This window comes from Patella vulgata, chromosome 9 (genome assembly GCF_932274485.2).
Source record: "Patella vulgata chromosome 9, xgPatVulg1.2, whole genome shotgun sequence".
Taxonomy (NCBI): domain Eukaryota; kingdom Metazoa; phylum Mollusca; class Gastropoda; family Patellidae; genus Patella; species Patella vulgata.
Window position 1 is genome coordinate 12,258,791 of NC_065887.2, and position 23,131 is coordinate 12,281,921.

At 34.8% G+C, this 23,131-nt stretch overlaps 1 protein-coding gene across 1 annotated transcript; it reads left to right on the top strand.

Annotated features, from left to right (window-relative positions):
- Positions 1–972: 972 nt before the first annotated feature.
- LOC126832381 (RING finger protein nhl-1) lies at positions 973–22,992 on the top strand. Its single transcript, XM_050563134.2, has 5 exons — positions 973–1,070; positions 4,080–4,301; positions 12,229–12,320; positions 15,814–16,447; positions 17,236–22,992. The coding sequence occupies exons 4-5, from the start codon at positions 16,030–16,032 to the stop codon at positions 19,473–19,475; spliced, it is 2,658 nt and encodes an 885-aa protein (XP_050419091.1). The 5' UTR covers positions 973–1,070; positions 4,080–4,301; positions 12,229–12,320; positions 15,814–16,029; the 3' UTR covers positions 19,476–22,992.
- Positions 22,993–23,131: the final 139 nt, after the last annotated feature.

The window sequence follows — 23,131 nt, forward strand, 5'->3', positions numbered from 1 at the left end:
AAAATATTGTTACTAATTAACAGAGTGTCAAATATAATCAATTTATGTTCTAAAACGTATATATTTACGACATTCATTTTCTGGTCGTTTCGTTGTAAACAAATCTGGTGATAACAACAACAGATTTACAGAACACGTGGTGAACTTAGGTCAGCTGTCAAATATACACCAGTGCCACCAGATCTGCTGTCACTGTCATTTTTAAGTGCTTTTGCGGTGTTGATGAGACTTTTTAAGTTCCTGGGGTATTTTTTTGTTGGATGGAGGGGTATTAAAATATTGTCTCGCAATATCAATATAGAAACTGTAGGCCTAATCCTAATGTAATATTAAAGGGACAATAATAACACTCTGGCTGGCTTGGCAACTCCAGAAAATAAAAAATAGCCTTATTCTAAGTACTAGATGTGTTAGTGTCTTACCTGTTGTGTAAATTATCCATTAAATCCTATTATACTTGTCCAGAGGGTTCAAAAATATTTTTAAATCCAACCAAGTCACATTTGAAAAGCTTTTACGTCAGACTTTTCAAATCATTTAGTTGAATTTTTCCATTTTTTTAAAATTAGGTGTGTTAAAATGAAATTTGTATCATCAATTAATTGGAATATTGTAAAATAGTGCAATTTGTTGACCAGAATAAAGATTGGGACATATTATTCAGTTACAGCAAGAGTGGTATTGAGCCTTAAACCTTACTGACAGTTTTCAGATTAATGATTTACCGTACCAGGGTTTCTAACAGAATTGAGGCGCTATTGCACTTTCGCACCTCTACCAGTTCCTACTTTTTGCATATTTAGTTTGGCTGTTGTTACATGACATATCATTAGCCAGCGCCTTCATGACATAACTAAACGTCAATTTAAAATATCTGGCAAATCCAGAAAATATTGCTTTGATTTAAAAGGGATGGTTTGTACCCATGTCAGGTTGGATTATATGCTTAATTATAGTTGAATGTTGCAGAAGAAATGTAATAAATACCAATAATCAATCATCATTTTGAAGCAGAAATTGGCAGTTTTGCTTTTTGAAACCCGATCTGATTGACAAAGGGGTTTTACCAGGTAAAACTATATAGTAGTAGGCCTACCATTTCTTACTCCAAACACGGAAGGTTTGAGAGATATGGTTTCTTATCTAGTATATATAGTCCAAAGTCAAAACTAAAATGATAAATTAATTCAATTCATTAAATTATATCTTTATTTAGTTTCGTCTTTCTTTATGGTTCAAATTTTCTTCTGTAATCTACATAAGGTATACCTGAGCCTCTTGTATTGTGCCTTCAAGCACGTCCGTGATCTGATGGGCGAAAACTGTGCTCTGATAAATAAAAAGACATGCTCTCAGGTAGTTTCAATTTGGGCAAAAAGGGCGTACCTGATATCACTGAGGATAGGTCCATCACAATCGGATTAAAACACAGATCCTATTTCGTTTCGTTTTTTTATAGTTCAGAATTTCGTTTTACTTGTCTTTACTACACTAGGATCTGGAAGAGTTGATATATAACCTGCATTTTAGTTGATGTAAGGAATTAACCAATGAAACAGTCTGTTACGGCGTTCTTCGCATAAAGTGCACAGATCTGTGGGTATCCAACTAGATACATTAACCCTGATTGGTTAATCAAATGTCTGACGTCATAGAATCAAAAGCCGTGCATATAACCCCTGACGCAACCTTCTACTACAACAGGTCAGATCTTCATGTAATGGAGGCCATCGAAAGTATAAAAAAACCGAAAAGAAATATAGAACTGTGCTTTAATCAGATTGGTCTTTCATTGTACCAAATTCATATTGTTTTGAAAATTAGAATCTATTAATGGATGTCTACCTCAATGTGTACATCAACATGTCTGCATGGATTGAAAAACGTCACTTTTAATCAGATTGTAAATAAATCTCCAAACTAAGACTCCAAAATTATTACACCATTTTTATAAGCCAATCGGAGATATCATTGATATCACATGATCTCAAAATCGCTTCAACATGATCAACATAATTTACATGCAGAGTGGCATATGCTCCCAAACTCCCAAGACGAAAGCTGCGTGTGTCCGTTCATGATCAGTGGTAAAAAAATCCCTAGCTACTTGAATTTGTCGCGATCAGGCGATAAAGTTCGCCCTTCTGTCCTAGGCTTGACCAATAATGTGATTATGAATTTCCATGCAGTGATTTTTAATTTTAACAAAAAATAATTTAAGGTGCCCATTTTAATTAAGAAATTTTATTTCAACCCTCATCTGTCGTTTTATAATGTTATAATCCCCACCGCCACCCCTAAATAAATTATTGGATTTAAGCTTTAATATGATACGAAAGAATCATCTTCAAAATCCTGTCCTTAACTTATCAGTGTGTAAAAGGCTTAGCTCCAAAATACTTATCGAACCTTATGCAAATACATGTTCCCTCACGTAATTTCCGATCAAACAGACTTCATCAGTTGTGTTGCCCAAGGTGGAAGCTAAAATCATTTGGATACAGATCGATCGCAGTTAATACTCCTAAAGAGTGGAACAATCTACCAGAAATCATTAAAGCATCTCCAACTCTCTCTTGTTTTTAATCAAGACTTAAAACCCATCTTTTTGAGAAATGTTATCATGATTAATCAAATTATTTAACTGTATGCGCTGTGAGCATGCCTCTGTGCATGGAGTACTAGCGCTTTAAAAATGTACATATTATTATTATTATTATTATTAGATTAAACTTCACACTGCTTCTCAAAAAATCATTCTAAAACTATCAATGTATTCCTTTAACTCAACATTATTCATAATATTTGGAATTAGAAACATGAATTAAAATTCAATATTGGTCTGCTTTATATGGTACAATATGGGTAGGGATCCTAATATCTGTTCTTTAATACACAATCAACAGTTTAAAATGAGTAAACAATGTTGTGTACTCTATGGTTTTGAGCTCCATTTGTAATAAACAAATAAAAAAACATATCCCATAAGACAATATAGAAATAATTTAAAAATGGCCGATACACAAACAACAAAATAATAATTTTAAAATATTGTAGGACGGACTTAGAAGATGCAAACGACTGCTTTTCAATTTGGACTGGTCACGTATATCACCGAACATCATTGATTAGAAATTACAATAATAGTTTTAAGAATTGAATGTAAATCACTTTATAAACACTCATGGTTTTAGACCCATTTTGTGTATTTTAAGGATCCAAAGAATAGAGCTATATGCCCTTTAAATGGTTGAAGAACCCCTTTAACACCTCAAAAGGGTAATCCAATTTCTATAAATGAAAACATAAAACATATTAATGAAGATGGCTAATTTTATAAGCTTTCTTTTAACTTCTATTTAATATATTTTTAATTGCCCTTTAATAGTTTTTTTCTGACTCCGATTAGATGTTTGATAAAAAAAAACTAAATTAAACCTCATTAGGCCAATGTTTTGAAAATTTTAAAATTAAAAGAAAAAATCCAACAAAATCTATTGAATGTGCAGCAAATTTTTTTAAAAAGTAAAATGTATATATTTCCTGCATGAATATTATATACAGTATGGATGGTTTATTGTCTTAAAGTTACAATTCCATATTTTCTAAGAAAGTCAAAACATAATTATTTCTATGTCTTTTGCTCAATAGGTTGTCAACTCACTATTATACGATCATAGGTTATCTTTCTCACTCTTAAAAATCTTCAAACCGGAAATAATAACACAATTACCTCCCAATTATCTCCCTAGCTTTCCTATTCTCCACCATGGAATAGCTATCTTCAAATGTTTGAATTTGAAATTAAAAATGATATTTTTGCCAATTTCTCAACTGGCTATAGTGAATTATAGGATTAATAGGATTATTCTTTAACAAGGCAGGACTGTTTATAGATACCATCTATTTTAGGGCTTTATATTTTAATACATTTTAAAAATATAACTTAAAAATATGAAATTGTAACTTTAAATAATAAAAACCTGCCAAAATTTGAGAAAAATTAGCTTATTTATTATTGTTAAACAAAGTTTCATTTTGGCATGGCCTTAATCTGATTTACCTCTGCATCGTTTTAGGTAAAGCAGGTGTAAAGACTAACTTGTGCCAGTGAAAGCGGGAAAAGGCGTTGCGTAGTTAAAGACAATCATCATGTAGCCTGCTAGACTAAATATAGAACATTCCAAGTTAGTCAGTCACAGCAAGGTTTTAGTTTACACATATATATATATTGGCTTCAGAACTTGTGAAGATGGAAGGCAGACGGACCAAATTATATCTTTTTGAGAATCCAAGTTCAGGTATTTACTATTTACGTTTCCTTATTAACTTACCGACTGTATTAAATAATTATAGCCATTTATTCCATTGGTCAGAAGTTATTCGATAATTTTTATCATTGAGTGTATATTAAAGCTATGAAACACATTGATCCACATAACTCCAAGCTTTGGTTGTTGTATGTCATGATCACCATTGGCAGAGGGTCTAGGACCAAGGGGGGTGGGGGAGGGAGGTTTTAATGGTCTAGATCATAAGGTCTGTCTTTGAGTTAAATGGCGTTGTTCGGTTCCTAGCTGTCCAAATTTGTGTGTTTTCTCCATGTTATCCAATTTCCTCCCACGGCTAAATGTTAGTCCCGAAATGACCTAGTTGGTTTCGAGTGGACATTAAACCCTATTTCTCTCTCTATATCTGTATTATTTTTATTATTTTGGATAAATATACTAAAATATACACAATTGTGAGTTTTTTTGACAGGATGAATATATAGATACTATAAGATAAAGACTTGTAGAAGTTGAGTGAAGACCCGAGAACTTTATTTGTATATATTTGAGTCCTTTATAACTTAGTTGTATATATTTGAGTCTTTATAACTTAGTTGTATATAATTCAGTCTCTATAACTTAGTTGTATATATTTACGTCTCTGTTTGTTGTTGTTTTATTTTGGTTGATGTGTTTACATGGCGTGCGTGTGAAGCCAGAACTAGGTTGTTAAAAAGACTATGTATTTTTTATACAGATATATTGAATTCTAGGTTAATATAACTACGCTATATATAGAGAAATAAATACTAGCGCTGTACCTGTGTGATAGTTGTAACATTTTTTTTTTAAATTCTAATTAAGTAACTGAAAGTAGACACATAGAATGGAAGAAATGCTTGAAGATTATTAAAGATGCACTATGTAAGATTTAGATAAAGAGAGGACATTTCTTGCTATAATAGTTAAAAATAGATAATGAAACGGAATATGTTGAAAATTTCAGTTGAATTCATTCTGTGTGGTGTTATGGCCGTGGCAAGAACAGTGTAGTCTCAATTGTCATTGCTACCATCTCGATTAACCTTTTTTTAATTAAATTATTAACTGGCAATAATGTTTAAATCCAATGAAAATCAAAACATCCAATGGGCTTGGCATGTGAATAAAATGTCTAATTAAAAATACATTATGGGAGATTAGATAAAAGAGCTGGCAGGTCTAACTATAATAGTTAAAAACTAAATAATGTAAAGGGAATTTGCTGAAAATTTCAGTCAAATTGGTCCACACTGAACCGAGAATTTAGCAATTGAATTTTGGGCTTAGCCTCGATCATCATTACTAAAGTCGGTACTATAAAAAAAAGTCTCAATTATCCATTTTTTGAATTAATCATCAGTGAGTGTTGAGCAGCAGATTGGGTTCCAATCCAGTAAATATCTCAGGCTAGCGATGACATCGAGAGTTGATTGTGGTCTGGATAAGTTAATGAATGTCTAATTAATAATTTAGATAACAATTCAGGCCTAAAGAAAGACCTGCAATAGACAGATTTAGCTCTTTCGTAATGTATGTTTAATGATTTATATAACATTTAAGACAAAACAAAAGATCTGTATTAGGCAGATTTAACTCTTCCATAATGCATCTTTAAGTAATGAGATCTCTTTTGTAACTGATTTAAAATCTAATCTGGACTTCAAGTATAGAATAGTACATGTTCCTGAAGCAACGACTACAAGTTTCACAACTTCTGGCCTTGATAAGATGTACGTAGTTAAAGCGAGATCAAGCCTTCTATTGAAGATGAGAATAATATGTCCCTACCCCACCCTACTTTTCCTCACCTCAACCCCTTTTATTGTTTGCCAATGTTCTCTGCTTGTAAAAGTTTTCCAGCTGAGTGTGGGTTTGGTGTATCTCAGTAACTGAATTGGAGAAGAACCTTCAGAATTTTTTGAGCCTAGTTTCCCCTCTTTAGGGGATAAGGAAAGTGTCTTGTCCTTTGGTTGGTTTAGAAAAAAAAAATGTCTGGAAATTAATAGGAGGAAACTAAAAGATGACTTGGGACTATTTTCCTCCCTCAAATAGTAGCCTATGTATATAATAACCATATGTTAGTCTCTAAATGCCCCCACCCCTCTTCATTCCCTTCCTCTCTCCACCCCACTCAATTTCCTTTACCAATATTCATAATAGGTGTATGCTGGGGCGTGTCCAGGAATTTGAGCCGCCGGGAGTGGGGGGGGGGCAAATGGTGTCAATGTCAAGTTTGGCATTAGGTCGAGGAGAACTATGTGCAAATTTGATCAAATTAGAAGTTTTGAGACAATATTTCTGCTCATTTAGGTTTTCTCCGAGCCCTCTGGTTTCCTCCCACTGCTAAAGACCCATATGCGCAAGCGAATTATTGAAATAAAATTAAACCATATGTTAGTCCCGAAATGACCTAGTTTGTGTCGAGTGGACCTTAAACCCATCTCTCTCTCTCTCTCTCTCTGTATAAGATTACAGTGGATTACAGCGTTATTTCCATGAATGCAGGAGAGAGAAAATAATCTCTGTGCCAGCACATGGGGGTCCAGACCTCCTGGAACCCCCGTCTGGACACCTACCTGTATAACTAATAAAGGTAATTTATCTATCTATGCCAAAAAAACGATAAAAAAACTAATTGAGCTCATTTCGTGACTTCTATTTGAGTGTTGATAGGTCTGTACAAATTTAGACTATGACGTCTGTCTGTGGGTGTTAAAGGTATTGGCAATGTTTGATCTATTGCATGTGCTGACAGTACAACGCTTCCTATCTTTCTATATAAACCCTTGAGATGTTTTGAATAACGCCTAAACGTGTGTTCGATCACATACGGTTATCTGCATAGCTTATTTACCTTTCTGTATTTGGATGCTGAAAATATCGAGTTCATATATGTATGTGTTTATACTGTGTCCCTGTGGATTTTCTGTCTTTTTTATATCTACACAAAACATGCAAGAAAGCAGAAAGTTTTAGTTTATTATTCTGAGCCTCTGAATGCAGACATAGCTAAACAAACCTGTGATAAATAGGGGGTCACGGTGGCTAAGTGGGTAAGATGCTGGCTCGCTAGCCTGGAGGTCGGGTGTTTGATCCCTGCATTGGCCGGGAAAGTTCATCCAGATTTTCCGACATGGTTCCCCCTTGTCAGTGATGCAGGACGGAGGGCCTGACAAGGACAGCTGTCTAGTCGTTCGGATGGTACGAAAAACCGAGATCCCGTGTACACATTGGCGTTTACGTAAAAGATCCCCTGACAGTTGGAATTCGATATAAGAGTAGGCTGTAGTGCCGCTGTCTGGGCAAAATTTCCCTCATAGCACACTGTATGGCGTATGCCCGTCATTAGCCCAGATAGGGAGGAAAACAGTAGGATGTTAAACCCAATTTCATTTCATTTCATTTCTGTGATAAATATTGACATTATTATTAGAGAAAGGGAATGGAAAATTCTTTATTGATTCATAAACACTTAGGTCATTTTAAGACTTTTTCTCTGTGTCCTCTGGTTTCCTCCCACTGATAAAGACCCCTACACCCATAAATACTTTAAGACTTTATCTCCGGGTCTTCTGGTTTCCTCCCACTGCTAAAACCCCTACGCACAAGCGAACCATGTGTTAAGTCCCAAAATGACTTAGTTTGTGTGGAGTGGAGCCAATCCCCCCCCTCTTTCTCTCTTCTCTCTCTCTCTGGTCAACCAGAAATGCCCATGTTAGACCTGACAATGGGGAACAAGCCTTGAAAAATCCCGAATATTCTTCTGAGTGCACACCAGGATAACAACCAAAGATTTTTAGTCCAGACTCCACAGTTACTAAAATAAAAGTTGTCTGAGCTAGTTGATGGATCGTCCAATTTGTTGGTTTGTCTATGTGTAGGCACTCATGTTGCTTTCTTTATGTTATAATCTTAATTCATACCACATTTTCTTGATAACAGGAAACAAAAAATTCCTAAGGGTTAAATTTATCTTTTAAAGGACAATAAGGTACACTTTTTGTGCCAACTTCTTCTACTGTGTTGCACCATAAGGTAGAGCCTATAGATTTGTAAATTCTACTGTGTATTATGGATGATATCTGTGTATCTCTTATCTAATGTTTTATTATTATCTGTCTTGCAGACCAGCTGAGAATAGAAAGTTATATCATATTGAAATAACACACACATATGTTTTGAGAATTATCTTACAATAGAATGTTTTTAATTCTATGATAAGGTAAAGTTTATGATGAGGTAAAGTTTCTGATATAATATGGGGGGTTGGATGACTGAATGGTTAGCACGTGAGCACTGTATCATAAAGTCTGTCATTGAGTCCACTGGCGTGGTTTCGATTCCCTGGTTGTACGTGGCAAGGAGTAGGGTCGCCTGTCCAACCTCGTGGGTTTTCTCCTGGTCCTCCGGTTTCCTCCCACTGCTAAAGATCCCTACGCGCAAGCAAATTATGGAAATAAAATTGAACCATATGTTAGTCCCGAAATGACCTGGTCTGTGTTGAGTGGACGTTAAACCCCATCTCTCTCTCTCTCTGATATAATATTTGATCAAATTAAGCATAAGCCACTAACATACTCAACTCTACACTTCCAGCTGGGGTAGATCTGAGGAACAGATCAGTTTTTGTCCTGCACTGGTGTACTCAATAGCTTCAGAACACTATCAGGATACTGTTAGTGGGTTAATTTCTATCAGACAAACCCCCAGTGTGTCAATTAACAAAATTTCAGGATCTTCATGATTTAACAAAAAAAGTGAGTTTGGTGTAAGGCATATATAAACTGTTTATGCGAGTTATGTGTAAGCAATACAAACTGTTTATGTGAGTTATCTTTAAAGATACATTATGGGACATTAGATTTAAGAGCTGGCAGTTCTCACTATAATAGTTAAAAACAAGATACTGTAAAAGGAATTTGCTGAAAATTTCAGTAAAATTGATCCATGAACTGAGATTTTAGTGATTGAATTTTCGGCATAGCCTTAATCATCATTACTAAAGTCGGTAGGATATAAAACATAGTCTTGATTATCCATTTCATGGTTTAATTATGAATGGAAGTTGAACAGCAAATCGGAACCTAATCCAATAAACATCGCAGCCTTGCGATGCCATCGGGGGTTGATTATGGTCTAGATAAGTTAATTATTGTCTAATTAATAATTTAGATAACATTTCTGGCCTAAAGAAAGACCTGCAATAAGTAGATTTAGCTCTTGCATAGTGTATGTTTAAGCAATACAAACTGTTTATGTGAGTTAGGTGTAAGGAATACAAACTGTTTATGTGAGTTAGGTGTCAGGAATATAAAATATTTGTACGAGTTAAAGTGTAAGGTTTATGAAATGTTTATATCAGGTGTAAGGAATATAAACTGTTTATGTGAGATAAGTAAAAGGAATACAAATGTTTATGATGTGAGTTAGGTGTAAGTTTATGAAATGTTTATATGAGTTAGGTGTAATGGTTATAAAATGTTTATATGAGTTAGGTGTAATGGTTATAAAGTGTTTGTATGAGATAGGTGTAAAGAATAAAAAATGTTTATGTAAGTTATGTGTAAGGAATATAAAATGTTTATAAGAGTTACATGTAAGGAATATAAACTGTTTATGTAAGATAGGTGTAAGGAATATAAACTATTTATATTGAGTTAATTGCAAGGGTTATAAAATGGTTATATTGAGTTATGTGTAAGGAATATAAACTGTTTATGAGTTACATTTAAGGGTTATAAAATGTTTATATGAGTTACATGTAAGGGTTAAAAAATGTTTATATGAGTTAGGAATATAAAATGTTTATATTGAGTTAGGTGTAAGGAATATAAACTGTTTATATGAGTTACATGTAGGGAATATTTACTGTTTATGTAAGATAGGTGTAAGGAATATAAAATGTTTATGTGAGTTGTGTGTAAGGAATATAAAGTGTTTATGTGAGATAGGTGAAAGGGATATAGATATTTATGTTAATTTGCCAAAATTCCTCTCTTAATGTAAGCCATTTCCTGATTTAATTTATATAAAATACACGTTTATATCATAATTTGATAATTCTACCACAAATTGTGTAATATTGATTGATTTGCAAGGAATTAACAGAAACTAAATCTAAGTTTCTAGTACCACACATGTAGAAACCGTCCACTAATCAAGGTTATGTTGCCATTCCAGTTACTTGTGGATCTTTCTTGTAATTCAGGTATAAACACCTTACAATTTTAGATCCTGAAAGAACTTATTGTTTTATTACTAAAAACAACCCATGTCCAGTAAAAAACAGTATGACTGTCCACAAGGTTATTAATTTTATAAACTTCCACATTCCTCAAATACAACATTCTTAGACTAGTTGGCAACCAAACTAACATTTGTTTACAGTAAGGGATGTTATCGAGTAATAAACAAGAATATTGAAAGAACCGAAGCTTATATTAACTGTTAAATTTTCTTAATAAATATGTATATAGAACTGATTAATTATTCTGGCGGGCTCATTGCCACCCATAAAATCTTAAATGCTCATTTTCCACCCCCAACAGTTTTTAACTGTGTTTATTTTACATTGAGTGATAAAAACAAACATTTTAAATCAGTTGTGAAAAAATGTTTCCTTTTGCTTTTATCAAAGATATTTTTAAATGTTATTTGTTTTTTCGAAAGTGTGCCAGGATGTTAGTAGATCATATCGAATGAGTTCTTCAGAGATGTTTCTGTTCTAGATAAGTTATTTAAAGAATGGTTTATATTATAATGTGTGAATTTATGTAAAACTTGTTCAACTCCGGTGCTATGTAGGTGAGACATATAGATAGACCAGGTTAATTGACTCCAGCTGTCTAGTAAATACAGAAGATAGTATAATAGGTATACTGACGTTCTTCTTACCTACTTAGTATATACCTACAGGTAATTACTAAGACTATTAAATATATAGGTTGGGGATCTCATTTCACTTATACCGGTAGGTAGGTAGGTAGGTGACCGATTACTTTGAAGTTGACCACTTGTAAAATGTTCTTTTAGGTGCACGGCAACGTGTACGACTGTACATACACAGGACCTCATTTTTATCATCTCATCTGAATAACTAAACGCTTTTCCTTGTCAGGTCCTCTGCACCACTGACAAAAGGAAACCACGCTGGAAAATTTGGGGGCGTTTACAAGACCAAAACTTGGATCAGATTCCGGTCCTTCTTGCTAGTGAGTCAACACATTATCCACTGAGCTCCCATGGATTTCCAGTCAAGTGTACAATGGAATTGAACCATTTTTGGACTGACATTCCAATTACGGTAGAATTGAACTTTTACAGTATCATAGTTGAAATGAATTCCTAGATTGCTCAAATTACACTCAGGGATTTTTAGACTGATACACAAAACTTTTAGAATTTTGTAGTTTGCAATAGATTTCTATATTATTAAAAAAATCTGGGGGGGGGTGGCTCTAGTGGTTTAATGTGTGCACATGAAATAACAAGGTCTTTGATTGAGTCAAGTGGTGTGGTTTTAATTCCCTTCTTGTACAAGACAAGGAGTAGGGTTTCTCCGGTTTCCACCCACAGCTGAAGTCCTATACGAGCAAGCGAATTATTGAAATAAAATTGAACCAAAATGTTAGTCCTGAAATGAACTAGTTTGTGTCAAGTGGAGGTTAAACCCCATCTCTCTCTCTCTCTCTCACACACACACACACACACACACAGATATGTTCTACCCATTACTGCTAGAAGAATCAGGTAATTATAGAATGTTTGTCTAAAAGTGAGATTTAAGTCGTAGTTTGGGTGTTATCTTGCTGCTGAAAATAGCTCACATTGTATGTACCATTTGTTACTAAAATGGCATCAAGAATGATTACAAAATCAACTGTTCAAGTAATTATGTAATATTTTTTCATTACAGAATTTTGGACAATTCATAGGACAATAAAACTAAAATGTTAAAACCACTTTGGTTCCTAGCTGTCTTCATAATTAACGCAGATATCATCTAATGTGAGTATTTATACTATTATCTACTTCTTATACCTCATACTCTGGGGATGTTGGGATGTACACTTTAGATCGTGAGGTCTGTCATTGAGTCAAGAAGTGCTGTGGTTTCATGTCAAGGATTATAGGGTCACCTGTCTAACCTTGTTGCCTTTCTTCAGGTTCTCCAGTTTACATCTACCTGTACGTGTATGCAAATTATTGAAATTAAAATATAGAATGTGTCAGTTAAAAAATGACCTAGTTTGTTGAGTGGAAGTTAAAGGGAATCTTTCAAGTAAATGGTAAAATTATTTTCTACATGTGCGATTTAAATGGTAAATTTGGGCAAATGTGGATAGTCATTTTTCTTCTATTCATAACATAAGGGGTCAAATTCAAACAAAAATCTTCAAGACTAATATTCCATTCTAGAGGAAGTCTACCAAGACTAATATTCCAATCTATAGGAAGTTTAATGTTCCAATCTATATAGGAAGTCTACCAAGACTAATGTTGCAATCTATAGGAAGTCTATCAAGAATCTCACTATAGGAAGTCTATCAAGACTAATATTCCAATCTATAGGAAGTCTATCAAGGCTAATATTCCAATCTATAAGAAGTCTGTCAAGGCTAATATTCCAATCTATAGGAAGTCTATCGAGATTCCAATCTATAGGAAGTCTATCAAGACTAAAATTCCAATCTACCAAGTCTAATTTTCCCTTCCAATCTATAGGTTAGGAAATCTACCAAGACTAATCTTCCAATCTATTGGAAGTCTACCATAATCTCATTAATATTTTCAGTATTTTTATCTTAAAAAAAAAACATGAAAAATAAGTTTTAATAAATTAGACTCAGTGATATTCAGGCAAAAATAGAGAAATTTGGCGCCCCCCCCCCCTCCAAATCCTGGCTGAACAGATTTGTGTTATTACCTGGTCATGTCCACGGCAATTTTGAGTCCATCTTTAGTTGGAGATTGACAAGAGAGTTAAATGGTACCAATAACTCAGGTCGTAAAATATGACATACTAGCCTAGGTTATAACGTAATAGCCTGTTGATAGATTAACCTAATCTTGGTAAACCCCTATAGCAACATAATAACCACATGACCTTTAATAATAATGTTTGTGTCATGTATTGCTACAACAAAAACAACCTATTATTTATTGTTAGATGTTTTTATTGGAGGAAATTCCTGAAGGGTCATTCCAGAAATAAACCAAAAAGATGTATCATTGGAGATCAAGTGAAGAGGATAGATTCTTAACTTCTTCACAAATCTTCAGTTTCTGTGTACACATTTAGTGGGGAAAAAAATGAAAGTAAAATGAGATGCATTAAGAAGTTAAATATGCCTTCAAATACATGTTGAATAACAAAGTTATGTTTTTTGGTACCAGGTGTACGGGTTGCTATTTATAGAAATTCTCTTTAAGAGCTATCAAATGTCAAAATGTAATTTTTTAAACCTGGAGATAAATAAACGAAATAATCTAAGTACTACTGATACCGTTTATTGCTTACTGTTTCTGCCAGCTGCATAACAAATTGGAATTTTGCTGATAGTCGTAAAATAAAAATTGATTTATCTTTTACGTAATATTGTACTGGTTAGTTATTATGTAATTCTAAGCACATCTCAGTGTAAAAAGAACTTCATGAAGAATGGGCTTGCTTGTACAAAAAAACATAGCTAAATTGTTTTAACTATTTTTGTCTAAGAGAGAGAGAGAGAAATGGGGTTTAACGTCCACTCGACACAAACTAGGTCATTTCGGGATTAACATATGGTTTAATTTTATTTCAATAATTCATTTGCGTGTAAGGGTCTTTAGCAGTGGGAGAAAACCGGAGGACCTGGAGAAAACCCATGAGGTTGGACAGACGCCACTTCACCTTGTCATGTTCAAGCTGGGAATCGAAACGCCACTTGACTCAATGACAGTCCTCGTGATTTCATGTGCATGTGTTAAACCACTAGACACCCCTCACACCACCCCCACCCCCCCCTATTTGTCTAAGAGATATAAAGATGGTGGTGTGAAAAATCTGTAGAAAGCAATGTAAACTTCAAATGACCATATATATATATATATATAAAAAAATTCAAATCAGTATCATTGTTGATAGCAGAGAGGGGGGTGGGTGGATGGCCGAAGTCGCGCTGTATCATAAGGTCCGTCATTGAGTAAGCTGGCTTGGTTTCGATTCCCTGGTAGTATGTGAGACGGAGTAGGATCGCCTGTCCAACCTCGTTGGTTTTCTCCGGGTCCTCCGTTTTTTCCCCCTGCTAAAAACCCCAGCCTACGCCCATGCAAATTATTGAAATAAAATTGAACCATATGTTAGTCCCAAAATGACCTAGTTTCTGTCGAGTGGACATTAAATTCCATTTTTCTCTCTCTCTCTTTCCCCATTGATAGCAGACTAGTTTCTCCTACCTATATAAATAAAGATACTTTCTATAACTCTCATCTAATGGTGGGTATATATTTAGCACCACTGAGGAGAAACAAACAGTTGTAGAATCAGATTTCACACACACATGATTCATAAATTTCTACTTGTCTGGGCTACAACACACCATTTTATACTCAATGAGTCCACGTAACAGCCGTGTGTGGAATAGTATCAGGGTATTAACAACATCACATCTCATCAATCCATAGCCAATAAACTATAAAAGGGTGTGGCTATTATTAGGTATCTAACTTGTATCCTACACATTCCACATTTTTTACATTCTGTAGCATGTGCTCTATTTGTATATATCGACTGTACCCGTCTGACGATTGGCTTGTACGTCTGTTTACATCTTACACATGTGGCAGTGGCGTACAGAATGTGGTTACGAAATGGTCAACAATTTTGGGAATTAGTGATCTAGGCTGTTATGGAATTTCTAGTTACTAGAATCCACAATAAGATAAATTTCATTGATACCAAATATATGTTCCATATATGGTCGTAATCATATTGGGATTTTGATCAGCCCATCCAAGATAAAACCAAATTGTTATTCAAAAAGTTGCACAATTACAAACTGTAAATATAAGCATAGTGGTTCTTTTCTGTTTTGAACTATTTGATTTGGGTAGTATGGATGCCTGAATATCACAAGATACCAATTAAGCCGAATACACCAGAAAGTGACTTTCTTAAATTGTTTTCAAAGGTTATATAGTGATACTATAGACTGGAATATTTGTATGGCAGATTCTGGTTTGAATTTGACCCCTTATCTTCAAAAAGTATTCAACAGAATAGATACAAATGTAATGATTGCATGAATTTCTGTAACTGCCTAGCTGTGTCGTCCCCTTCCTCCCTCCCCCGTAACATTAGTATGCTGACCCTGCCTGGAACACCCAGTATCACTTTCTTTTCTCATGGATCAGATCTGTTTGCTATTGCTTACTTTGCCAAATTCTTGAAGTATAGCTAGGTAGAAATGATTGAGCTTCATATTTCTTCAGTCTATTGTTTTTATTTCTGTTTTTATAGGTTTCCAAGACAAGTGATGTTTCAGATATATTCTACGGAGAAACACATGCAGAATTATGATATGTATCTTCACCAGTGCTAACTAATAGGAATATATACATGTAGATCAGATCAAGATGTGACTGAACAAAGAATTGTGAATTACTGAGGTGTGAAAATGATCAAAATGTGACTGAACGAAGAACTGTGAATTACTAAAGTCTGAATATAATCAAAATGTCGGATGAGGAAATGACATATTCATCCCGACATATAGAACAACTTTTACAATGTTCTATATGTCTGGATCGCTTTAAAACACCCAAACTGTTACCATGCCAACATACATACTGCCAGTCACCATGTCTTGAGCAACTTGTGAACCCCAGAACACGCATGATACGATGTCCAGAATGTCGGGCAGATCATCTTGTGCCACGGGGCGGTACAGGATCTTATCCAAACAACATCACGATCATGGGTTTCATGGATTTACCAAGATTAGCTCCAGGTATAGAATCAACTGCTACGACAACCCATCGAGATGAAGGAGGTATCATGCCGACTAAGAAAGTAGAGAAACCAACTGACACAAGTAGTTCTGGAATGATGTCATCAGTATGCTGTTCAGCTGGTTATAATGATGACTTTTCTGGTACGTTTATTTCTTTACTTTAGGGGGTGGGGGCCAGTAGTCGAGCAATATGGTCACTGAATGCTCAAATAGAATGCCCCAGCGTGGACCAAGAAGTATCGGGGTAGAGCCTGTGAAGATAACAAGTAAAGTGTTACCTGGTCATCCGGATGGGACAGTAAAATGTGGTCCCGGTTGGCATGCATGTAAACGAACCCTTGACAGGTGGAATTACTTTCCTTTTTTGGGAGGAATGTCCAGAAAACTTCACCAAGATTCTTGCATCATGCTTTACGAACGAGAAAAAAAATCTGGAAAACCTCTGATTAGTGAGTCAGCAACATAGTCAAAGAGCCATCGTTGAATTCCTACTTTTCATGATCTAATATGCGCGTTTGTTGTTAGTGGTGTCTGTATATTGTGTCTTGTCAGTCTTTTACGTAGGTTTCTCTTGTGTAATTGTTTCTTTGTGGTCCAGTCCCCCAGCATTTGCTATTTCATGATAGGTTTTAAGAGGTATTGTCAATGTACAGTATTAAGCTTAGCATTGATTCCATCCAAATGACTGTCCGAAAAGCACGAATGGCAGTTTAGCAGGTCTTATGTAAGTACTGTATGATCCAAGCTAGGTACTGTAGAAATTAAGAATGCAAGACCAGTTCTAAAATTGTCCAGCTCCCTTTTCATATTCTTAAAAAAAAATAATTGTCTCTGTCATAGATTTCCTTTTCTGGTAATCATACACATATTTGATTAAAATTGTTTTTTTTTCTGACATGATTTGAGGCATTGTTCATTGTGTTTTGTAGGTGGATCAAGCTATGAAGCACCAGTAGTAGTAGCACCACCACCACCAAGGACAACCTGTAGTGGATGTTTTCGAAATAGTCGCCTGAGTGCCTGTAACCATTGTCAACAACAGCTATGTGAAGCGTGTTGTCGTCAGCATATGGAACAAATCAAAGTTGAAATTGAACGAATGATTTATAGAATCAAACGTGCCTTACCAAAAATATCTAGTGCCATTGATGATATCGGTTATAAAGGAAATCAATCACAACTAAAATGTCAAAATGCCAAAACCGAAATTACCGATATCTTTGAAAGGCATCTTCGAGAGTTTGAAGCGCGACAAAGATTTCTTATGGCAGAAGTAGATGCCTTTCTTTTCGCTGAACTAGAAAATCTAAGAATACAACAAGAGAACTTAGAAGTTGAACTTGCCAGTATGGCAAGTTTTTGTGACTCTTCAGAATCTGCTATTGGTCATGGCAGCCGTTTAACAGACACAGAATTAATGCAGCTTCATGAACAATGTCAGGAAAATTCAGACACCATGCAAAGTTTCGAAGGCAGTCAAATTCGACGGACTGGTTTGCGGCAGATTGACGTCAAAGCAGAAAACCAATTGTTGACTGATGCCATTGCAGCTTTTGGAGAAGTTGAAATTATAGGCCGACCTATATCTGCTCATATCAACAACAGAATGGATGGTCAACGCTCCTACGAGAGTCGGTTAGCCAGCAGATTAGTTGATTTAGCACGGCCAGAAAGAAGTCTTTACCAAAGTAGACCATCTTCAAGAAATGTAGATACTGATTATGCCTTATCTGTGATTGGGAATCAGAGTCCTTTGGCTGTGTCACCTGCCTCACAACGACGTCAGACATATCTCAGTTCCAGAGACCAGCATCTTTCCGCAGATGCAGCTGATCTGTACGAGAGCAGAAGTGGCAGAAATACAGGTGGTGCTGTGTCAAGAGTTCCAAGACGTCGTCCACGGCGGGAACACCATTCGGATACTAGAATAGCAGGAATAATGGGAGGGGATGATAGTGCGTATTCCAGATACAGACGCAGAAGTCTTGGTGGTGCCCTTTCTCCTCCACGGGAAGCAGAGGATTTTGATGATGAGGAATCACCTCTACCTCTAACCAGAGGCCAGACATTTTCTAGAGATCCTTTACAAATATCTCCTAGGAATCCACGACGACCTGTTCGTTATGATATCGCTTTCGATAATGGATCTTCAACAGAATCACTTGATGATGACAACTCAAGTAATTCACGTCTGCGCCCAAATCCTTACCCCAATACAAATAATCGCACACAAACCCAAACTCAAAGCCAAACTCAACCTCAAAATCAAACTAACAGTCGTAGCAATAGAGGTAATGTTGAACCGCGTAATAAGTACAATCAAAAAGGACGTGCAATAATTCGATTCGGTTCTCGGGGAAACGGTCAGCATGAATTCACATGGCCACGAGGCGTAGCTGTATCTCCAATTGACGATACTATATATGTGGCCGACAGTAGCAATCATAGAGTTCAAGTTTTTGACAATACTGGCCGATTTTTACGAAGTTTTGGATCCTATGGAACAAACGATGGTGAGTTTGATTGTCTGGCTGGAATAACTGTCAACACCTTAGGTCAGGTGATTGTCTCAGATCGCTATAATCATCGTATTCAAGTGTTTGATCATAATTATTCTTGCATCACATCATTTGGTGAGGAAGGAACGGCAGAAGGACAACTGAATTATCCATGGGGTATTGCGTGTGATAACATGGGCTTTATTTATGTCTGTGATAAAGAAAATAACCGTATTCAGGTCTTTCAATCAAACGGCAACTTTGTTCGTTGTTTCGGTGAAATGGGAAGTAGAGATGGCCAATTTGATAATCCCCAATATGTTGCTGTTAGCCCTGATAATAAAATCTACATAAGTGATAGTAGTAATCATCGAATACAAGTATTCAGCATGTATGGAGATTTCTTATTTAGTTTTGGTTCGTCTGGAACCCAGAATGGACAATTGAAATATCCCAGAGGAGTAGCGATTGATTTTCAAGGTTTTGTGGCTGTGTCAGACAGCGGAAATAATCGCGTACAAATATTTCGACCAGACGGAACATATTATTCCATGTTCGGTAGCTGGGGTAATGAAAACGGACAATTCAAAGCTTTGGAGGGATTAGCTATTCTAGCCAATGGAAATATAGTAGTGAGTGATCGAGAAAACCATCGAATTCAAATATTCTAAAAAGTGTCTGTGATAATTTCTCGAATAATCAACTGCTATAATGTAAATCTAATCTTCCAATCTTGTGAATTTTTAAAGAATTGATTAATTTATATAAGAGTATTGAATTTGAGACTTGGATATAGATTATATTCATTAACGTATGTATTATTTATATTAGTGAGTTTGGACAATTTGATCTCTGATATTTTATGAGTGCATGAAAGTCCAAAATTGTTGACAAAGATACATCTTTTAACATTTATATAGATAATCATGTAAAATGATTTCATCTAATGCATTTTGTTTGTGAAAAATGAAGTTAATTTGAAATGTCTGCTAAAATATGGAATATCATTATACAATAGTACTTAGCATTACTCAAAATTAAAAAGCTCCATGTTAAGTTGCCTTTCTGTTGATGCAAGGCAAAGAGAAAATCACTAACATATTTTTGTTCAAGTCTTCTTCAATAAGTGAAAGGCCCTGGTGTATTTCTCTGAAGCAGTGTGTGGGGTTGGGGGAATGGTTAGCGTGTGCGTCTTGTATCATAAGGTCTTTGATTGAGTCAACTAGCGTGGTTTCGATTCCCCAGTTGTATGTAACAAGGAGTAGGGTCGCCTGTCCAACCTTTTGTGTTTTCTCCGCATTCTCTCCGGTTTCCTTCCACTGCGAAAGACCCCTACGTGCAATCGAATTATTGAAATGAAATTGAACCACAAGTTAGTCCAGAAATGAGCTAGATTTTGTCGAGTGGACGTTAAACCCCATTTCTCTCTCTCTCTCTCTCTCTCTGTGAACCAGTCATGTTTTATAATGCACTTTACTGATATTTTATTGCAAATGGTTGAGTCAGCTGTAACAACCAAAAATTTAAGTATGTTTAGAAAAGTGGTTATTGTTGAATGAATATAACCATCCCATATATACAACAAATATAAATCCTTTGTATTATTTATAATCAACTAGTACTGTCCATTCCAAGTGTCTGATACAGGATTTTCATTTTAAAATTTTACCGGATCGACTATTTTTCACATTTTTTTGTTGACATGTATTAAGATTTACCAGGTTTTTTTTAGACTATCAATTTAAATGTCAATGTTAAGTGCTTTGCATATGTAACCTACAGATTTAATACAAGTATTTCTCTCAAATATCAGATGTTATTAATAACTACAGATTTAATATGAGTATTTTTTCAAATTATGTCTAAATTGACTGTGGGGAAAGTTTGCTAATGTTTACTCTCCTGCAATATTGAAATTTATTTAATTTGTATTGTAATTTTCTTCCACTATCATTGTGCTGTATTTGCTTGATCATAATAACTGCATGAGTTTTATTTATGCATATTTTAAGAAACAATCGAGACCATTTCTACAATTAAGTTATGATATAGACATGGTAGATGCTGTAAAGTATGAATTTATTGTCTGCAAAACAAATTAATTGTGAAAGTCCCATCTTTATTACCCCATTAGGGCAGGAAAGTAGGACGTTAAACCCTATTTCATTTCATTGTGAAAGTCAAACCGTGGCATTTTGATTTAAAGACCAACAGTTTTTATCAGAGTTATATGCCACTGCATTTAGAGATGTTCACAGATGTAATTCCATAACAAGGGGCCTTAATCCATGTAATTTTAACCACAGGCCTTTCATTTAAATTATGTAGAAACAATTAGTGTTAAGTGAAATAAAATCTGTGATAATTGAATAATTTGTTTAAGACAGTTACATGTAAGAGCTTGCTGTATTTTAAATTAATATTAATGTTTTTGAGATTCATAACATTTTGTTTTTACTTGCTTACTTGCTGAGTTTTATTATGAGTATGGTCTCTCTTTTGAAATAAATGTGTTGAGTAACAATTGCTTTGATTGCATCATACTCTGTGCAATTTATGAGACCTAATTGGTCATCATACACAGCTATTTTGGGTGAAAAATACAAATTTCAACCAATCATACTAGGTTTAACCAAACTAATCGGGAAACTGGTTAATTGAAACATGGTATGTCAAACTACCATGGTGGATGAAGTGCTCTAAAGATCTGTCAGGAGTTGAATGCTAAATGGTTATTAGCCTTGATGGCTTATATTAAATTTTTGGTTTATAGTAATTTTTTCTGTTATGATTATGTTGATGAAGCAAATGCTGATAAACATAACTAGTTAAAATAATTTGTTGTAGCTGTATACTCTTGTGGGGTAAAATATTATTTATTTAAAAAAAAGTCTTTCATGTTACAGAATTTGAATGGTTTACTTCTGCTGTTTAACATATATCTATTGTTTGTTATTGTTATGTAAATGTTCATTTTGTTTAAATCCGCATCAGCATTACGTTTTCTACTACCATAAAATGAAATTTTACGGTGAAAAACCTAATCAAAAGTTATTGTGTTTATTTTTATACTGATTACCGGTACAATTTATTTTCTTAGTCAGCATTATAAACAGTTTTATCACTGATGGAGAGATTTCAAAAACTACTTTTATCAAATGACCACATGGAAACACATGTAGATTTTAAAATTTTATTGGGCTGTAATCTGTTGTTTGTTATCCTCTCATCAGAATTTCTCAGCAATTCAACAGTACCACATTAATTCCTCTGCATTATTTAAACATAAACACAGGAACTCTTACAAATCCATATAACCAGTAATATTTGACAATGTAAGTTTTACTGTATTACATTAAAAGTTGGTTAACTTTAGCAGATACAGGGCCTAATAGAGTGCAATCTCTCAGAACCTACAGTTTCAACACTGATACGTGCAATATTCTTGAATAATGCCCATTGTGTATATTATCTTGTTAACGTCACTATCTTCTTTGCGTGGCTTTAGCAATTGACACACAAAAACATACTTCGAAGCCATTTTAAGAATTTGAGTTTTCAAAGGTATTTGGAAAATGTGGAGGTTTATGTGGTTGTGTGAGAGAGAGTTTAATATCCACTCGATGCAAACTAGGTCATTTCGGGACTGACATATGGTTCAGTTTTATTTCAGTAATTCACTTGTGTGTAGGGGTCTTTAGCAGTGGGGAGGACATAGAGAAAACCCACAAGGTTGGAAAGATGACCCTACTCCTTGTCATGTACAACCGGAGAATCAAGAGGTTTTTAAGAATAAGTTCGTAGTTGGCCATAATAAACCATGGTGTAACTCTGTGAAAAGACTGGACATTGCTGGTTTGTATAAACTAATAACAGAATTGCTACTTTCGTTATGATTTAAATCTCTTCAGTAGCAAAACGATTAATGCTATGATTTTACTGTTGACATTTATACAATATTGCTACTTTCAGTGTGATTGAAATCTCTCTAGTAGCAAGAAAGATTAATGCTATGAAGTTTTACTGTGGACATGAATACACATGGAGTCTGATACTAGTCTGATGTTATATAAATTATTTGTATATCTGTTGTTATAAATGTTGACATTTTTAAATGTGAGTGCCAAATATTTATTATGTAAATATGTTACAGTATATAATCATCATCATTAAAATATATTATACTAATCACTTGTCATTTTCATTACATTTGAAGCCTGGTATTTTAGATCGAATGAAGCAGGGTGTTACTTTTCTGAATGAGGAAGAACATGTTGTCTCATTTGAGCGAACAGATGCTGTCCTTGTCCGGCCCTCTGTCTTGCAT